Genomic DNA, 17,017 nt, shown 5'->3' with positions numbered 1-17,017 from the left:
CTCCCCACCCCTCCCATGAACCAGCCAGGGGCATGGGGCTTGAAGCGGCGCTAGCCTAATGTGGCCTAGGCCAGGCCCAGATTATCACAAACAGGGTGCACCCAGCCAGGCCACCCCTGCGCCAAACTTGGCTCAGCCCAGGCCCCAACCCACATCTGCATGGCCAAATCAGTGCCATACAGCACCCGCCCTCTGGGATGGAGCAGGGGAGCTGCAGGAGAGGATCAGGAGGAGGAAGCAGCTTCCAAAGCAGCCCACGGTTTCTCTGTTAGTCACCATGAGGCTGGGGCTTGGAGACCAGCAGCTGTCAGGGTACCTGTGCCAGAGGCCAGGAGCTTTCCGTTGGCAGATGGCTCAGTGGCACTAGGAGTGGCTCCAACGGGCTGGTTTGGAAGCCCACCAAGGCCCTCTCCGGAGAGCTGCAGGAGCAAGGCTCTGTCTACACAAACAAGGTCAGCTCCCAGACTGCTGCACTGGGCAGCACACTATGGGGAGAAGGTGACCAGCCCTCTGTGCAGAAAGAAGTGGTTCGGGACTATTTAGAAAAACTGGATGAGCACAAGTCCATGGGGCCGGATGCACTGCATCCAAGGGTGCTAAAGGAGTTGGTGGATGTGATTGCAGAGCCATTGGCCATTATCTTTGAAAACTCATGGCGATCGGGGGAGGTCCCAGATGACTGGAAAAAGGCTCATGTAGTGCCCATCTTTAAAAAAGGGAAGGAGGAGGATCCAGGGAACTACTGGTCAGCCTCACCTCAGTCTCTGGAAAAATCATGGAGCAGGTCCTCAAGGAATCAATTCTGAAGCACTTAGAGGAGAGGAAAGTGATTTGCAACAGTCAGCATGGATTCACCAAGGGCAAGTCATGCCTGACTAACCTAATTGCCTTCTGTGAGGAGATAACTGGGTCTGTGGATGAGGGGAAAGCAATGGATGTGTTATTCCTTGACTTTAGCAAAGCTTCTGATACGGTCTCCCACAGTGTTCTTGCCAGCAAGTTAAAGAAGTATGGGCTGGATGAATGGACTATAAGGTGGATAGAAAGCTGGCTAGATCGTCGGGCTCAACGGGTAGTGATCAACGGCTCCGTGTCTACCTGGCAGCCGGTTTCAAGCAGAGTGCCCCAAGGGTCGGTCCTGGGGCCGGTTTTGTTCAATATCTTCATTAATGATCTGGAGGACAGCGTGGACTGCATTCTCAGCAAGTTTGCAGATGACACTAAACTGGGAGGAGTAATAGATACGCTGGAGTGTAGGGATAGGCTACAGAGAGACCTAGACAAATTAGAGGACTGGGCCAAAAGAAACCTGATGAGGTTCAATAAGGACAAGTGCAGAGTCCTGCACTTAGGACAGAAGAATCCCATTCACTGTTACAGACTAGAGACCGAATGGCTAGGAAGCAGTTCTGCAGAAAAGGACCTAGGGGTTACAGTGGATGAGAAGCTCCATATGAGTCAATAGCGTGCCCTTGTTGCCAAGAAGGCTAACAGCATTTTAGGCTGTATAAGTAGGGGTACTGCCAGCAGATCAAGGGACGTGATTATTCCCCTCTATTCGACATTGGTGAGGCCTCGTCTGGAGTATTGTGTCCAGTTTTGGACCCCACACTACAAGAAGGATGTGGAAAAATTGGAACGAGTCCAGCGGAGGGCAACAAAAATGATTAGGGGGCTGGAGCACAGGACCTATGAGGAGAGGCTGAGGGAACTGAGATTGTTTAGTCTGCAGAAGAGAAGAATGAGGGGGGATTCGATAGCTGCTTTCAACTAACTGAAAGGAGGTTCCAAAGAGGATGGATCTAGACTGTTCTCAGCGGTGGCAGATGACAGAACAAGGAGTAACGGTCTCAAGTTGCAGTGGGGGAGGTTTAGGTTGGATATTAGGAAAAACTTTTTCAGTAGGAGGGCGGTGAAGCACTGGAATGGGTTACCTAGAGAGGCAGTGGAATCTCCTTCCTTAGAGGTTTTTAAGGTCATGCTTGACAAAGCCCTGGCTGGGATGATTTAGTTAGAGTTGGTCCTGCTTTGAGCAGGGGGTTGGACTAGATGACCTCCTGAGGACCCTTCCAACCCTGATATTCTATGATTCTAAGACGCGGGCGTTACCCAAGGGCTGCCATTGCTGGGGCTAATGGGGCAGCTCTGGGCACTGACGGGCAGGCTGTTGCCCATGGTGCCACACAGCGCTTGGGGGGAAAATGGCTCTGCCCGACGGGACAGGTCAGCAGCTCTCATCAGGCAGTAAAGCGGAGTGCCCCAGAGTGCCCTGTCCCCCAGAGAGTCCCTACTGTCCCTCACCAGCCCCACAGAGCACCCTGCCCGTCCTTCAACCCCAATGAATTCCCTGCTCCCCACCCACTAACAGCTCCAGCCCCGTTACCTTGTTCAGCTCTTTCTGGTACTGGGGCATCTTCTTCAGCATCTGGGACAGGTCCTTGATGTTGGCCTGGAGGGAGGCGGTGGTGAGATCCTGGCCCCTTCCAGCGCAGTGCCCCTAGAGGGCAGAGGCCTTGCCTGGGGCCAGCCACAGCAGCCCAGCCACGCGTGGGAGCATATCTAAGGTATGGGCAGGGCATACAGGGGCGTGTCAGAGGCGGAGCTGAGCGTGCTCACTTGGAGATGTCAGCGATGTGCATGTGCCGTAGCTGCACCTAGAGTTCGTTGTCTTCGTCCAGCAGCGCCTCTTTCTCCCACAATTCGCTGGTCCCTGTCGTCTCGTACCTGCGAGGGAGGGGAGACGGGGTCAGGCTGCGGCACCCCTACCCCAAGTGTGGGGGCTGCAGAGCAGCGCAAGTGCCTGGGTCACATCCACCCCAGCCCGCCTGAGGAGGAGTGCGGGGCGCCTCCTGCTGGCCGCCAGGTCCTACTTGTAGGTGTCGTTCTCAATGCTGAGCAGGTCGTAGGCCATGGCCTGGTAGGTGAGGTCGTGCAGCAGTGGGGACACCAGGTCGAAGCTCCGGTCCACAATCAGCAGCTGAGAGCGGGCTTTGTCAGGGCCCTGGAGCAAAGGAGAGAGAGACCCGTCACCCACTCCTCCGGCGGAGGGGTCCTGGTCTGGCTCATATGGCACAATCCAATGGGCCCTGGTGGCCTGAAACTTCACCACCAGCCCTCTCTGCGGCCCAGCCCCCAAGCCAAGAGACATCCCCCAAGCTAGCTCGGATGTGCCAGTGGGGAGTCCATGGCAGGGCTGGCACAAAGCCCAGGCGTCCCCACACCCATCCTCACCTCCCCGTGGGGCCTCGGGTGTGGCTGAGTGCCGCACAGGACAGGACCAGCCTGCCCCATGCCAGTGCCTCCCTCCCGCTTACCTCCACCGGGGTCTGAAGCACCTGGGTCCTGCTCCGCAGGCAGCTCAGCCAATCGAGCCCCTGGAACAGGGGTGCACTGCAGGCGGCAGCATATCCCGCAGCTCCGTACGGTGGCCAATAGCATCTCCGAGAAGCTGGAGACACGCAGCGGAGAGGGGCTGCAGGGGCGAGACTTGTCCCAGGCTGGGCAGCACCGGACAGGGGCAAGGAGCCGGTCAGGGTGCCCCGAACCGATATACTTCCCACCACGCCTGGAGGAGGCTGGTGGGCAGGCCCTGCCCAAGGCAGTGGGACAGGAGACCCAAAGCAGGCAAGAGGGAGTAGGGGAGCGTGGCACCTGCCCTGGGCTGGGGGTGCTGTCTAAAGCGCGGCCAGTCGCTTTCCTCCATCCTGGGTTCTGGTGTGTTGAGGGACTGCTGGGGGGCGGGAGACATGCTGAGAGGGGTCCAGGGTTGCAGGCTCTTGGGCATCCCCTCCCCCATAGAGGGCAGGGTCCTGGCCACGCACTCCCAGGCACAGAGGCTCCTACACCCTGGGGGTGGGGGGATTTCAGGGCTCTGCTCCCCACAGCCCAGCCAGGCTCAGCCTTACCTGACAGCAGCCTGGGAACTGGTGGCAGGGACCGGCTCCAACACAAAGGGCCACAACTTCTTGTCCAGTTTGTCCTCAGTGATGTCTTGGGGGGGTGGAGGACAGGTCAGCAGGGGCCCAGCAGCAGGAACCTCGGACCTGGTGGCAATGCCAGGCCCCGTTGCGGGGAGGGACTGGGATGGCTCCTCACTGAATGATTGACAGTCCCTGGGGGAGCAGCCTGGGGTCCCCTTTCCAGGGTGGGGCTCGGGGAGTCATCCTCCCATAATGGCTGAGTGCCTGAGCAGTGCCAGTACCTGAGCAGGGTTACAGGAAGGGCCACAGAGCAGGGCCCTCCCCACCGAGCCAGTATGGGGCAGGATGGGGGAAGAGGGACTGTGCTCTCAGGGTCAGGAAGGTTCCCCAGGCCCTGGTGAGCTGGAGGAAGGGGCTGGACGCAGCATCTCAGACCCACATCGGGGGGGCTGGCCCAGCCCTCACTCCCTGCCTGATCTCATGCACTGCCCTCTTGGCACAGCAAGTGGCGATAGGAGACCAGCCCTGCGCTCCCATGACAGACAGCTGACCAGAACGGCCTCTTCTCCCAGAGACTTCCCCATATTAGCAATAAGTTACTCCTGAAGTGCTGCTGCTCTTTTTTCTTTTTCTTTTTTTGCAGATTGGGACAACAGAAAAGCTGGAGCCGGCCCTGGCCATGTTGTAATCATAAAACCATCCCTCATTCATTTTAGCCTCCTGATTACAGACGAGAGAACTGGAGCAGACTCAACCAGTTCATTTCATATTAGGGCACCAGTGCGGCTCCAGCGTGTCCTGCCTTTTCTCTGTGCAGCGAGACATGTGGGGTGGATGGCGTGAAGGAACATGAGCTGCTGGGCCTCTTCGTGCACCTACCAGGAGAGGGATTAGGGGAGAGAGAGCCTGTTAGCCCGGGACCTCCCTGCCCCATCCACATCAGCTGCAGGGCTCAGGCCTCCCTGGAGGACAGTGGGGACCTGCCCATTGTCCAAATAACCCACGACTCCTACATAAGCAGAGTCAGGCTCTAGGACGGTGCCTGTGGGGGGAGGAGACAAACATCCCCATCTTGGGGGGTCCCAGAGCATGGAAGCGAAAGGTCCCCATTAGGGGTGGTGGTTCATCAGGGCAAGACCCTCTGCAGGGAGTTGAGTGCTGGGAAGGGGAAGACAGTCTCGGTTCCAGCCCAGTTAGGGAAGGTTTGTACCTTTTCTCTGCACTGGAGCTACTTTTGGATGATGTTGACAGCAGCCTCCTCTGTAGCCACATCCACCCATTCCTCCTCCTCCTCCTGCTTGTCCTCTCAGTCCTCGTTGGTCCCTGAACCAGGGAGAGAAGGGGACAGGATGACTCCTGCTACCCCTCAGGGGAAGGACAGGGGAATGGTGGGGAGAGCAGGGTTAATATCCCCCCTCACCCCCAGAGATACAGGGCAGATTGGGCCCCACACTTCCCCGTCTCAGGGATGTGTCTTCAGCCCCCAATAGCTTCAGGAGCTCCTAGGAGAGAGCCCCATCCCCTCACTGTCCTGGATTCCCTGGGAGGTGCCTGCCCCCCTGCACCATCAGAGCTCCAAGTGGCAGCAGCTCCCGCTGCCCTGACTCCCAGGTCCCCTTGCTGCTGGGGCAGCTGTGTGCCTACTGCTGGTATCAGTGGGGTTTGCGTCCCCCAAAGCAGTGTTGGAGCGTCTGGGCCCAGGGTGTTACAGACTTCCAGCGCGTCTGTGTCACAGCAGCCAGTGATCCCAAAGGGGGCACAAATAGGCAAGGTGACTTGCCCAAGAATCCTCGTCTCCTGGCCCTGTCCAGAGCTCTACCCACTAGCCCACACTGCCTCGGTGGATGGGAAAGACGCTCATGGATCCACAGGGTCGGTGCCAGGACCCCAGCTGGGGAAGTGTCTGGGAGGAAGCCCTTCGCTATGCCAAACCCCAACAGGTATCTCTCATCCTGCAGGACAGGCCACACGGCCTCCCCACCTCCTGAGACTGAACCGCTGGGCTTCACCCCGGGAGCCCTGCCCAGCGAGAACAGCTGAGACAGACCCTGATACAGACGTGTGACAGGGCCACTCCCCCAGTGTCGTGTGACAGGGCCACTCCCCCAGTGTCGTCAGAACAGTCGGGTTTCTTAGGCACCTGGACCCCAGCCCCAGCAGCCCAGCCCACTGAAGGTTAAAGCAAAAGGCCGTTCTGGTCAGCCCAGAGCCCGGCCGAGCTGCAGCGAAACCTGTTTTCAGGCTCCGGGTCTCTCACTCAGGGCCTGTCTACACACTGATGAGCTGCCAAAATCTTAACAACCGGTTCCCTCCTCATCTCACTAGGGGGTCGTGGCCTGCCCTCACCCACTGGGACTCCTGCCCCATCCATCCCCCGCATTCCTTGACACCTTCCACCGGGATCCCTGTCCCACCCACTCCACTTCTCTATCCCGACTGCTCCCCCAGGACCCTTGCCCTCATTCAAACCCCTGTTCCCCGCCCTCTGACTGCCCCGATCCACATCCACCCCCGACCACCCCCCCAAACTCACCTGCCCTCTATCCAACCTCCCTCCACTCCCTGCCCCCTTACTGCGCTGCCCGGAGGTGGCTGGCTGCGCTACAGCCATGCCGCTCGACTGGACCACTGGGTCAGGCCAAGCTCACAGGGAGGCGAAGGTGGTGCAGAGGTGAGCTGTGGCAGGGAGTGGTTCCCCTGCACGCCCCACCCCCCGGTTACCTGCTGCGGTGTGGGCGACTCCCCTGCCCCAGCTCACCTACGCTCCATCTCCATCTCTCTGGGCCTGAGTACCAAGTCGTTGCTTGCTTCTCAGCCCTCTCAGGCTTTCCGCGTGAACAGCTGATTCACGAGAAGCGGGGGATGAGGGGGGAAGAAGTGGGGTGGAGCGGAGGTGAGCTGGGGCTGGGGGTGGGGAGCTGGAGCACTCACGGGATCGGCGCCTAAGGTGCCACTTTTGGATAATGTGATGATGGGGGACGGCCGTTCCCCCTGTTCTCCCCCAGCTACGCTCCTGGGTCACTTCAACTTACCAGTTATTAAATTTAGAAGCCCTTTTAGAACTGGTTCCCGCAAACCGGCACCAGTTCATCACTGCGTCTACATGTAAACCACTGCAGCTGCATCACTTGTGATGCCGCCTTTCTCATATCCCCGAGCGACGCAGTTACACTGACCCAATTGCCTTGTGTAGACCAGGCCTTGGTCTGACCTTGGTCAGTTCTCAGGCGAGAGCTCCCAGGTTCCCTCACTTTATCCTCCAGCTCAAACCTTCCCAACTCTGTGCTTCTCGAGCTGGGGGCCCTTGCTCCGATTCCCTGCTGGGAGCATCCAGCCAGGAGCCGTTGGAGTCGGCATGGTCTTTCTGGCCCCCAGGCTGATCTGGGTTTAATTCCCTTCCTTGAGAGTCCTTCCACACCAGCCCCCTGCCTGAGAAGCCATGCAACAGATAGGGGAAACTGAGGCATGCATCAGCTTCATAAAAGATATTACAAACATTCCCAATTGGTCACAGATGCACAGTTTCCCAGCAGCTTGGCAAAGGCTGGAAGCAAGAGCAGAAGCAACAGGATGGAGAGATCTGGGCAGGCCTGGGATTTTACATCACTTTGCTTCTCCTAGGGAGACAGGAACCACTGGGTATCTCGTATGAGAATCCAGGGCAGGGTGGATTTGCAGCTCCCCTCTACTGGGAATGGGATGGGGATGGCACGAGCTATGGCTAAGGCTTAGGAGATCTGGGTTCTAGTCCTGGTCTGACAGACTCCCTGCATGCCTGAGTTTTCCATCTGTAACACAGGCCACCCTGCCTCCACTGGGAGGCTGAATTCATTAGTGAGGTTCCGATACCATGGGGATGGGTGTAGGAGCGCACACAGACAGGAGTGTCCAGGTGTGGAAGAGGCTCTGTGTGTGAAGCTTAGTTCTGTGACCAAACTGCCCTGTTTATAAACAGAGAGATTGTGCTGGGCACACACTTCCCCAGGCAGTGCCTTGGTTTCCCCATCTGTACAGAGGGGATAAGGACACTGGCTTTTGTAGAGCACTTTGAGATCTGCCCACAGCCAGTGTTAGAGAAGGGCTAGGGCCCATAGTCCTCACACAGGGAATGCTATTGTTCTGCCAACTCCTCAGGATCTCCAAGGGGGTCTAGACCCCCCACCCCTCTCCCGCCAGGATCTCTGAGCAGGTTCAAAATCACTCCTTCTTCCTTCTACTTCTCATGTGCTCCTCCCCTATACATCTAAGCCAGCAATTCCACGTCTCACAGGGTGTGAGCAGCAGGCTAGTCCCTGCTGCCCTGTGCTGGCATCAAATCTAGGGCCCTAGAAGGGAAAGGTTCGCCCCAAGCCACGTTGAACACTAAGAGTGGGGTGTCGTACGTCACCGTCCACCCCGTGGCCTGGCTCCTCCAAAGCCCAGCCACCCCTCACCTGGCTCTCGTAGGGAAGGAAGGCCATGTTGATCTCCTTGACCGTTTTGATGGCCTTGGTGATCCGTGACTTCCTCAGCTCCTTGAACAGAGGCTCAGGACAGGCTGCAAGGCAAAGGCAGTGGCTGGGGGTGACAGGTACAGGGCTCAGGAGCCCCAGCACAGCGCCAGCCCCCACAGACAGGGTCAGGACGGGCACAGCAGGGGCGTAGTGCTGCACACCTGTGGGGAACCTGGGCAAGCCAGCGGGGCCACACAGGAGTAAACGATGAGTCCAGCCCCACCAAACCAGAGTCACGCCGGGTTCTCGCCTTCTGAAGCATCAGCAGCAAGTAGGGGGGCACAACCTCTCCTATGTAGCCCTTGTCTCACACCCTGCCCTCAGCCCCTCCACAGGGGGAAGTGACCAGACTGTATAACTCCAAATGATGCACAAGGAGGAACGGGGACTTGGGATCCCCCTGCCGCTGGAATGGGGAGAAGCAGATGTGACCCTGACACACTGGGTATTCTGGTGGTGTCCCATCTCACCACCCCAGTTGGGACTGATGGAGCAATGCATGCTGGGAATGGTAGCCAGAGGCCGCCTCTCTGGGTGCATGTTGTGAGCCGTGTTGGCTGGAGGCAGGCCCGTGGAGCAGAAGGGGGGAAGGGATAGGTGGGGTCGTTCGGTCTGGTCTGCTGGGGCACTGGCCTGCTGGCAGATAGAAACCCCACCCCAACCCCAGTGTGTCGCTGGCCAGGCTCCCAGCTGGGGGATCCGCTGCCCCCTGATATTCACGGCTGATGAAGAAGACGTGAGCCACCTTGTAGTTGAAGGTGTGGGTGCCCTGGAAGTCACTGATCAGAGCCTGCACCGACTGCAAAGTGGGGAGGGGAGTTGTCAGCACCGGCCGAGCCCCCTCCCTGCTGCCCGAAGGGCCCAGCCCATGCCCAGCCCCTGGGGACTCAGGGCCCAGCATGATGCCGTCAGGAGGTGGGCTGGTTTTCACCCCTCTGGCTCTGGGCTCCCTCCCCACCTGGAGCAGGGCATGTGCCCATGTGCCCAGGACAGTCTCAGGGCCCAGTCACGTCTCTCGCTGGCACACAAGTGTCCGTGCTCGGCCACAGACGGGACTTGCCATTGGCCTTGCTGCTGAACTAAGTGGGCTCTGAGCAGTGCCCAGGGAACAGCCGGACGAGCAGCAATCCCAGGCAGCCGCCATCAGAGCCCGCTCTCTCCCCCGGCGCCACACTGGACACCTGCAGCTTCGCCACACCAGCTAGCCAGGCAGGGTGTTCAGAAGCTGATTGGACTCTGCAACCGGCCACTGTGACAGGTGAGAACCTGGCTGCCCTGTCCCAAGCCCCAGATCACGGTCCTCTCCTACAGCGCTTCCTCCACGTGCAGCCCCTGCAGGTTCTGGGCTTCACCCTGCTCTGCCAGCGCCCCCTGCCCCTGGTCTCCCTCCACTCGCCTCCCTGCTGCAGACGCAGGACCTCCTCCCCCAAAGCCCCTGCCTCAGCGATTCTCCTTTGCTTTCAGTTTCAGCTGAGGTCGCCTCTCTCCGCCTGCTGCACCTTCCCATCCAACCCCCATGGGACTGCACGGCGGAGAGGTCTGGGGGACAGTCTGTGTTTCACGTGGCAAAGAACACGAAGCCCAGCTCCGGGGAAGCAGCCTCTTGGGGAGCCCCTACTGGCCCCTTTCCCATCCTGACGTCGTGCTGCGCATGCCCTCGGACAGCGCCACCTCCAGGCAGCACTAGGAGCTACCCCAGGGTCTCCCCTGCTCCCCATCAATCTGCCCCAGGCCCGAGCTCCTGCCTTCTCCACAAGGCTGAGCAGGTAGGGATTTGGCTCCTGGCACTTATCAATATCTTCCACAACTAGGAGACAGTAGACACTGGGTGTGGGTCAGCGTGTCCTAGCCATCCGCCCCAGCCGCTCTCCATGGGGATGGGGGGAAGGGAAAGCCAAGGGGAACAGGGATGTTCTCTGGCAACAGGCTGGGGGGTTCCACAGGCTACAATGCAGCAGCCGGTTCGATGTGGGGCCGTGGGCTGCGACAGTACGGAGCAGGAAGGGAACGTCCCTCTGTACTGTGCTGGGGGCAGCTCACTAGAGTCCTGGCTCAGCTCTGTGCCCCTCAACCCCAAGGCTTCTCCACCCTGGAGCAGGTAGCCAGCATTCCCCCTCCCCAGCCAGGACCCTGCCCGCAGTGGGGGGAGAAGCAGCGAGGCGTTAACAGGAGACTGAGAAAAGCGCTGAAGAGGTTCTAGAAGCTGAAAGCACGGGGCTAAGGGAACTAGACCTGGCTGGGAAGGTACCGATAGCAAGGAGGGCATCTACAGGGCTGCAAAGGGGGATGCAAATGTGAATGTAGACAAGTCAACTCCCAGACTGTGAGGTGTGTCCAAGAGAGAGGGGAGCCCTGGGAGGGGGAGCAGATGGGAGGGAGGGGCCACTCACGCGTGATGCCTTCATCCACGATGTCAGACATCTTGCAGCACGACGAGAAGATGCGCGTGCTGGGGTGGTCCATGATCAGCACCTGGGGTAGCGAGAGGGGAGCTACTCACTGCTCTGAGCCCAGCCGCCCACCATCATCATCCACGGCACAGCCAAGGGAGCAGAGCGACTGCTAACGGCAGAGCCGACGGCTCCCGGCCCAGCCCTTCCACAGCAGAGTGGCAGGGCCGTTACCAAGCCTGCACTTAGCTGAGCTGACTGTGCTAAGGACTGCGTGAGGAGCGACAAGGAGAGCAGCTCCGAGCAGAGTGGCTGGTACGAGATGTAGGAGATGGAGACAAACCTGGGACACCCGGCTATTCGGAATGGTTCCATCCTCCTAGACTGGAGGAGATCATCCTTTTCACCCAGATGACAGAGTGCAAGAGGCAGGGACAGAACCCAGGAGTCCTAGCTCCCAGTGCCCTGCTCTGATCCACCACATACCTGCTCCCCAGCCCTCGGACAGAACCAGGAACAGGGCACGGAGAAATGGAACAAGGGGAGTCTCCGTGTTCCTCTAGGAAAGCCCTGTAGGCCATCAGCCCAACTTCTCCACCGCCTTCCTGCCATGCCGAATGAACCCATTGCTCTGTGCAACCCAGCATCCCGCTGCACCAGATCTGGCCACTGGGAAAGCTAGTCCCCTCTGCTCCCTCTGCTACACCGGCCTAGCCCACTGCTCCACACAGCCCAGCCCAGTCCATGCCGGGGGCTCAATAACCTGCCTGCCCAATGATGCATACTGCACCCATGCTTGGCGCTCTCCTGCTCTGCCTCCCACCAAGGCTGGCTCACTGGGCCCAGTGGTCTGATCCGGTGTGTGTGTGTGTGGGGGGGAGGGGGGGTATAAGGGGCTAGCTGGGTCTGATCCAGCGCAGCAGGAAGGCAGACATACCCAAGCCTAGCTGGGGATGGATGATGGGCTACACAGAGCAGGGACCTGATCCAGCCTGGAAAACCTCAGGTTCCTAATGAATCCCAAGAGGCTGGAGAGGGAGGAGCACAATATATGGATATAGCATATCCCCAGGGGGATACCTGGGCAGCAGGCCCGGCCGGCTTACCTTCCATTCTCTTTCCTTCTTCATGCTGCGAAAGACAACGCTGAGGATCTCTGCGAGAGAAAGAGACAGGGATTAGTGGCGGGGCTCGGACAGGATGGCTGTGCCCTGAGTGGCTGGTGGAAGGACCCCTTGGGAAGTGGCTCAGAGGCTGCTTTCAGGCCAGCTAGCGAAATGCTCCTAGCAAAGCCCCCAGCCAGCGATCGTGGTGGGGTGGTGGGCTAGATGGGCCATGGCTCTGAGCCCCCTTCCTTTCTGCCACGCCGGACACGAGCGCAGCTGAACTAAGGACCTGGCCCCGTGCAGCAAGACAACTAATCCTGTCCAGCACCTCTTGAATGGAGAGGATCCAGGGACACCCTACTGTGTGGGGGGACGATAATACGACAAAGACTTTGAATGCTGAATCCTGCACATAGAACCCCTCCAAGGCATGCCCCGCTCAGGGAACTGCCGGGCCTGTCTCCTGGGCCCCTTACACAGCCAAGCTAAGCAATAATATCGTCAGCTCTTTGGGCCAAGTACCATCTTTTTCTTGTGCCCAGCACAATGGTACCCTGACCCATGACTGGCACTCCTCGTTGCTACCATAATACACCTAATAAATAATGTACAGCACCCAGCACAATGGGGTCCTGGCCCATGACTGGTGCTCCTAGGTACGACCATAATACACCTAATGAATAATGTACAACGCCTTGCAAATGGGGCCATGGTCCATGACTGAGGCTCCTGGGTGGTACCATAATAAATCTGTTTGTTTTGCTCCTACAAACCACCGGATTTTGGCTGGCCCCATAGGGCATGGCTCACGGTGAGCAGTGGTCACACACCATCTGATAGTGGTGTTACCTGCAGCCCCTAAATGCTGTTCTCTCTGGTGAAACCCCCTCCCCAAATTCTAACTAATGTCAAGGCCAAATTAGGGCATGGCTACACTGGAGAGTTGCAGCGCTGGTGATGGGGTTACAGCGCTGCAACTCACGCTTTGGCCACACTTGCAAAGCACAGCCAGTGCTGCAACTCCCTGCTACCAGGGGGCCAAGTGAGTCTCAGCTGGGCTTACCTGTTGGAGCAGCACCCAGGAAGCATCCAGCAGGCAGGTCCCTCCTTCTGGCTCCTAGGGTCGCGTCGCTCACACAGGGGCGCTCCCTGCCCACTGCCTGCTGCCGCATCTACAAGCCCACCCTTGCTGAAGCACGGCGCGGAGTGGAGCCCTCCTCACCGCCTCTGTATGCCTGGGGTTGCAGCCAGGGCTGCGCTCTGTCTGTGGGCTCCTGCCGGCCGGCAGGCTGGGGCGTGGCTCTCCCAGCCCGGATCTACAAGCCCTGCTGCAGCACACAGCGGAGAACGCCTGGCTGCCTCTGTGTGCCCGGGGCAGGGCTTATCTCTGCAGCGCACCAAGAGCTCCGCTGCGCTGCCCCAGGGACCAAGAGGAAGCGGTGAGTGGCGCCGGCAGCGCCGGCTTGCCACGGTCCCCCCGATATCGGGACAAAGTGCGCCCAGACCAATGTAAGGTTGGGATGGGGGACAAGTCCCCTAAAATGGGGACTGTCACGTCTGGTCACCCTAACTAACACATAGCAACTACCACCTCAGCGACCAGCATACACAGGGCAGCAGAGGACATGCTGATCGAGTGTCAGGCTTTAACTTGTTCTCTCCTACATTACAGCTAGAGCAGGGGTAGGCAGTGATTTTTCAGGGGCACTCACACTGCCCGGGTCCTGGCCACCAGTCCGGGGGGGGGGCGGCGGGGGGGCTCTGCATTTTCATTCAATTTTAAATGAAGCTTTTTAAACATTTAAAAAACCTTATTTACTCTACCTACAACAATAGTTTAGTTCTATATTATAGACTTATAAAAAGAGACCTTCTACAAACATTAACATGTATGACTGGCAGGCTGTTTATAATGCTAAATTTACTAGTTTTTGGAGGGTGTTGGGGAAAGGAGGGGTGGCTCAAGATGGAAGTTTTGCCCAGGGCGCAAAACATCCTTGCACCAGCCCTAGTGGGAGTCACCTCGATTGGGAGGTGGGAGCCCTGTGCTGGGGGGCTGGGGGCAGTGCAGAAGGGTGGGAGGGGCTGAGAACAATGCAGACCCGGGGCCCTGTGCTGGCGGGGGGCGAGGGGGGAGCTGGAGGCATTGTGGGGCAGGGACCCTGGGGTGGGGCTGGGGACTGGGGCAGTGCAGGAAAGGGGCCTTGAGTTGGGGGGCTGGGGGAAGTGTGGGGCAGGACCCTGGGTTGGGGGCAGTATGAGATGCGGGCCCTGGGCTGGGAAAGCTCTCGCCCTGTCCCTGAGCCAGGCCAGTCTGACCCTGGGGCTGAGCTCCAGGCGAGACTGTGGGAAAAGCCTTTGAACCCAGCAGGCGCCTGCTGATCAGAGACACTCATCCGGCCCTTTTGGGTGGGGAGACTTGGCCAGTCCCTGTGGGAACAGACCCTGGGGGCCAGGGCAGGGAAGCTGGGGAGGCCTGGACTCCCCCTTTACCGAGGGGCTGTTCCTGCCAGGAAGGTTGAGGGGATGAGGGGGAGGGGTGGGGATGTGGCAGGGCGCACAGAGATGGGGACTTGGGGGTGGGGATGACTGGGGCATTTGAGGGAGAAGGGTGTTAGGGGTGAGGGTGCCAAGAGTTATTTATGCTCAGAAGAACCCTGCTAGCCCAGTCCTGGGCTGCCCCCACCCCATAAGTCTGCCAGTGCCCAGTCCTGGGCTCCCTCTAGGAGTAGGGACTGGGGCACTGCACAGGGACAGCAGGGGCTGCGGGTCAGGATTGAGGAGCACTGGCAGAGCTGGGGGGAGCACAGTGTGGGGTCCAAGGGAGGCTTCTAGACTGAGCCAGGGCACTAAATCAAGGTCCATATAAGGCCCCTGGTTCCTGCTGCCCAAGGAACCCCCAGTCCTGCTGGGACCAGAGCATGGAAGAACCACTGCCTGTTGCTAATGATTAAGCCAAAAGAATGCGTCCCTCCTGCAGAGGGGCAGGGGTACCTCCCAAAAATCCCCCCCCAAGCTTCCCACGGTCTGAGCTCACATCTCCCCCACCCCCCCGTGTTGTCCTGGCTCCGACTCCTGCTCTAGCTCTGCTGAGCTCTGGTGCGGCTCGTGGGGCTGACGCTGGGGATTCTAACATGGGCCCCCAGTGAAGTAAGTGCCAGGTGCCCAACCCCCTTTGATCTCCCCTCCTGGCCCCCTGAGCTGTGTGGCTGCAGAAGGCCGAGCTGGCTCCTTGCTCCCTCAGTGGGGCTTTGTTCAGGCCCCCCGCTCACCCTGAGCACAGAGCAGTATTGATCGACCCTCCGCTTTCCCAAGCCCTGCACCCCCAGCCACTGCCTGAGCGCCACTCCCACCTGCCGAGGCTGCCAGGCACCCTCAGCACAGCCCTGCAGCGTGGGGAAAGGCTGTGGCCCCAAGGGCAGAGAGCAAGGCCCTGTCTAGTGCTCTGGATGCAGAGTGCAGCCCCAACAGGCTCCCCGCCACCCTCCCTGCAGCACAGCACCCCCAACTGAGCCCTCACCCCACTCCCTCCAGCGCAGTGCCCCCTAGCACCGTGCTGGGGAATTGGGGCACAGCATACCACCCCACGGTCTGGATCCGTGTGTGTGTGTGTGTGTGTGTGTGAAGCAGGTCTGGCACTGTGTGTGTGTCTGCACCTGTGTGCCCGCTCATGGGTGTTTAGCAGGTGTGTGTAGTAGGTCTGGCTGGCTCTGTGTGTGTGTGCGAGCGTCTGTGTGTGTGTAGCATGTCTGGCTCTGTGTGTGTGTGCATGTGTGTGGGTAGGAGGTCTGGCTCTGTGTGTGTTTGTGTGTCTGTGCATGTGTGTATTTAGCAGGGCTGGATCCGTGTGTGTGTGTGCGTGCGTGGGTAGCAGGTCAGGCTCTGTGTGTGTGTGTGCATGTGTGTGTGTGTGTAACGGGTGTGTGTGTACCTGTGCTCGCACATGGGTAGCAGGTCAGGCTCTGTGTGTGTGTGTGTATGTCTGTGTGTGTAACAGGTGTGCGTGTGTGCGTGTTTGTGTTTAGCAGGTCTGGCTCTGTGTGTGTGTGTGTGTAGCAGGTCTGGCTCTTTGTGTGCAGGTGTGTGTGTAGCAGGTCGCTCTGGGTGCATGTATGTGAGTATGTGTGTGTGTGTGTGTAGCAGTCTAGCTCTGTGTGCGTGTGCTTCAGGTCTGGCGCTGTGCGTGTGTGCGTAGCAGGTCTGTCTCTGTGTAGCAGGTCTGTCTCTGTGTGTGTGCGCGCATGTGTGTGTGCGAGTGTGTGTGTTTAGCAGGTTTGGCTGCGTGTGTATCTGCGTCTAGCAGGTCTGGCTCTGTGTTTCTCTGCACGTGTGTGCGCACTCGTGTGTGTGTCTGTGTGTGTGTAGCAGGTCTAGCTATGTGTGTGTGTCCGTGTATGTGCGTGTGTGTGTTGCAGGTCTGGTGCTGTCTGTGTGCGCGTGCGTGAGCATGTATGTGTGTAGCAGGTCTGGCTGTGTGTGTGTGTGTGTGCACTTGCATGCGTGTTTGTAGCAGGTCTGGTTCTGTGTATGTGTGTACGTTTGTGTCTCTGTGTGTGTGTGTATAGCAGGTCTGGTTCTCTGTGTGTGTGCACATGTCTGTGTAGCAGGTCTGGCTGTGTGTGTGTGTGTGTGTAGCAGGTCTGGCTCTGTGTGTGCGCGTGCGTGTGTGTGTAGCAGGTCTGGCTCTGTGTGTGAATGTGTGTGCGTGTTTTGTAGCAGGTGTGGCTCCATGTATGCTTGTGTGTGCAAGCATGTGTGTGTGTATCAGGTCTGGCTACGTGTGTGTGCACGTGTGTGTGTGTGGCAGGTCTGGCTCTGTGTGTGTGTGCACATGTGTGCGTGTCTGTGCATCAGGTCTGGCTCTGTGTGTGTGTGTGTGTGTGTAGCAGGTCTGGCTCTGTGTGTGCGCACATGTGTGTGTGTGTGGCAGGTCTGGCTCTGTGTGTGCACGTGTGTCCATGTGTCTGTGTATCAGGTCTGGCTCTGTGCGTGTGTGTGTGTGTGTGTGTGTGTAGCAGGTCTGGCTCTGTGTGTGTGTGTGCACATGTGAGTGTGTGTGTGTCTGCGCATGTGCGTGTGCTTGTGTGTCTAGCAGGTCTGACTCTGTG

At 58.8% G+C, this 17,017-nt stretch overlaps 1 protein-coding gene across 1 annotated transcript; it reads right to left on the bottom strand.

Annotated features, from left to right (window-relative positions):
- Positions 1-2,198: 2,198 nt before the first annotated feature.
- Positions 2,199-13,312, bottom strand: LOC115639920 (syntaxin-binding protein 2-like). The gene is made up of 8 exons (XM_030542843.1): positions 12,973-13,312; positions 11,910-11,959; positions 10,804-10,885; positions 8,354-8,457; positions 5,131-5,243; positions 4,723-4,795; positions 2,617-3,001; positions 2,199-2,449 (listed from the first exon to the last, which is right to left on the bottom strand). The coding sequence occupies exons 1-7, from the start codon at positions 13,079-13,081 to the stop codon at positions 2,867-2,869; spliced, it is 666 nt and encodes a 221-aa protein (XP_030398703.1). The 5' UTR covers positions 13,082-13,312; the 3' UTR covers positions 2,199-2,449; positions 2,617-2,866.
- Positions 13,313-17,017: the final 3,705 nt, after the last annotated feature.

Source organism: Gopherus evgoodei, unplaced genomic scaffold (assembly GCF_007399415.2).
Source record: "Gopherus evgoodei ecotype Sinaloan lineage unplaced genomic scaffold, rGopEvg1_v1.p scaffold_151_arrow_ctg1, whole genome shotgun sequence".
Taxonomy (NCBI): Eukaryota; Metazoa; Chordata; order Testudines; family Testudinidae; genus Gopherus; species Gopherus evgoodei.
The sequence above is the reverse complement of the archived record's forward strand: the minus strand, read 5'-3'. Positions and strand labels throughout refer to the sequence as shown.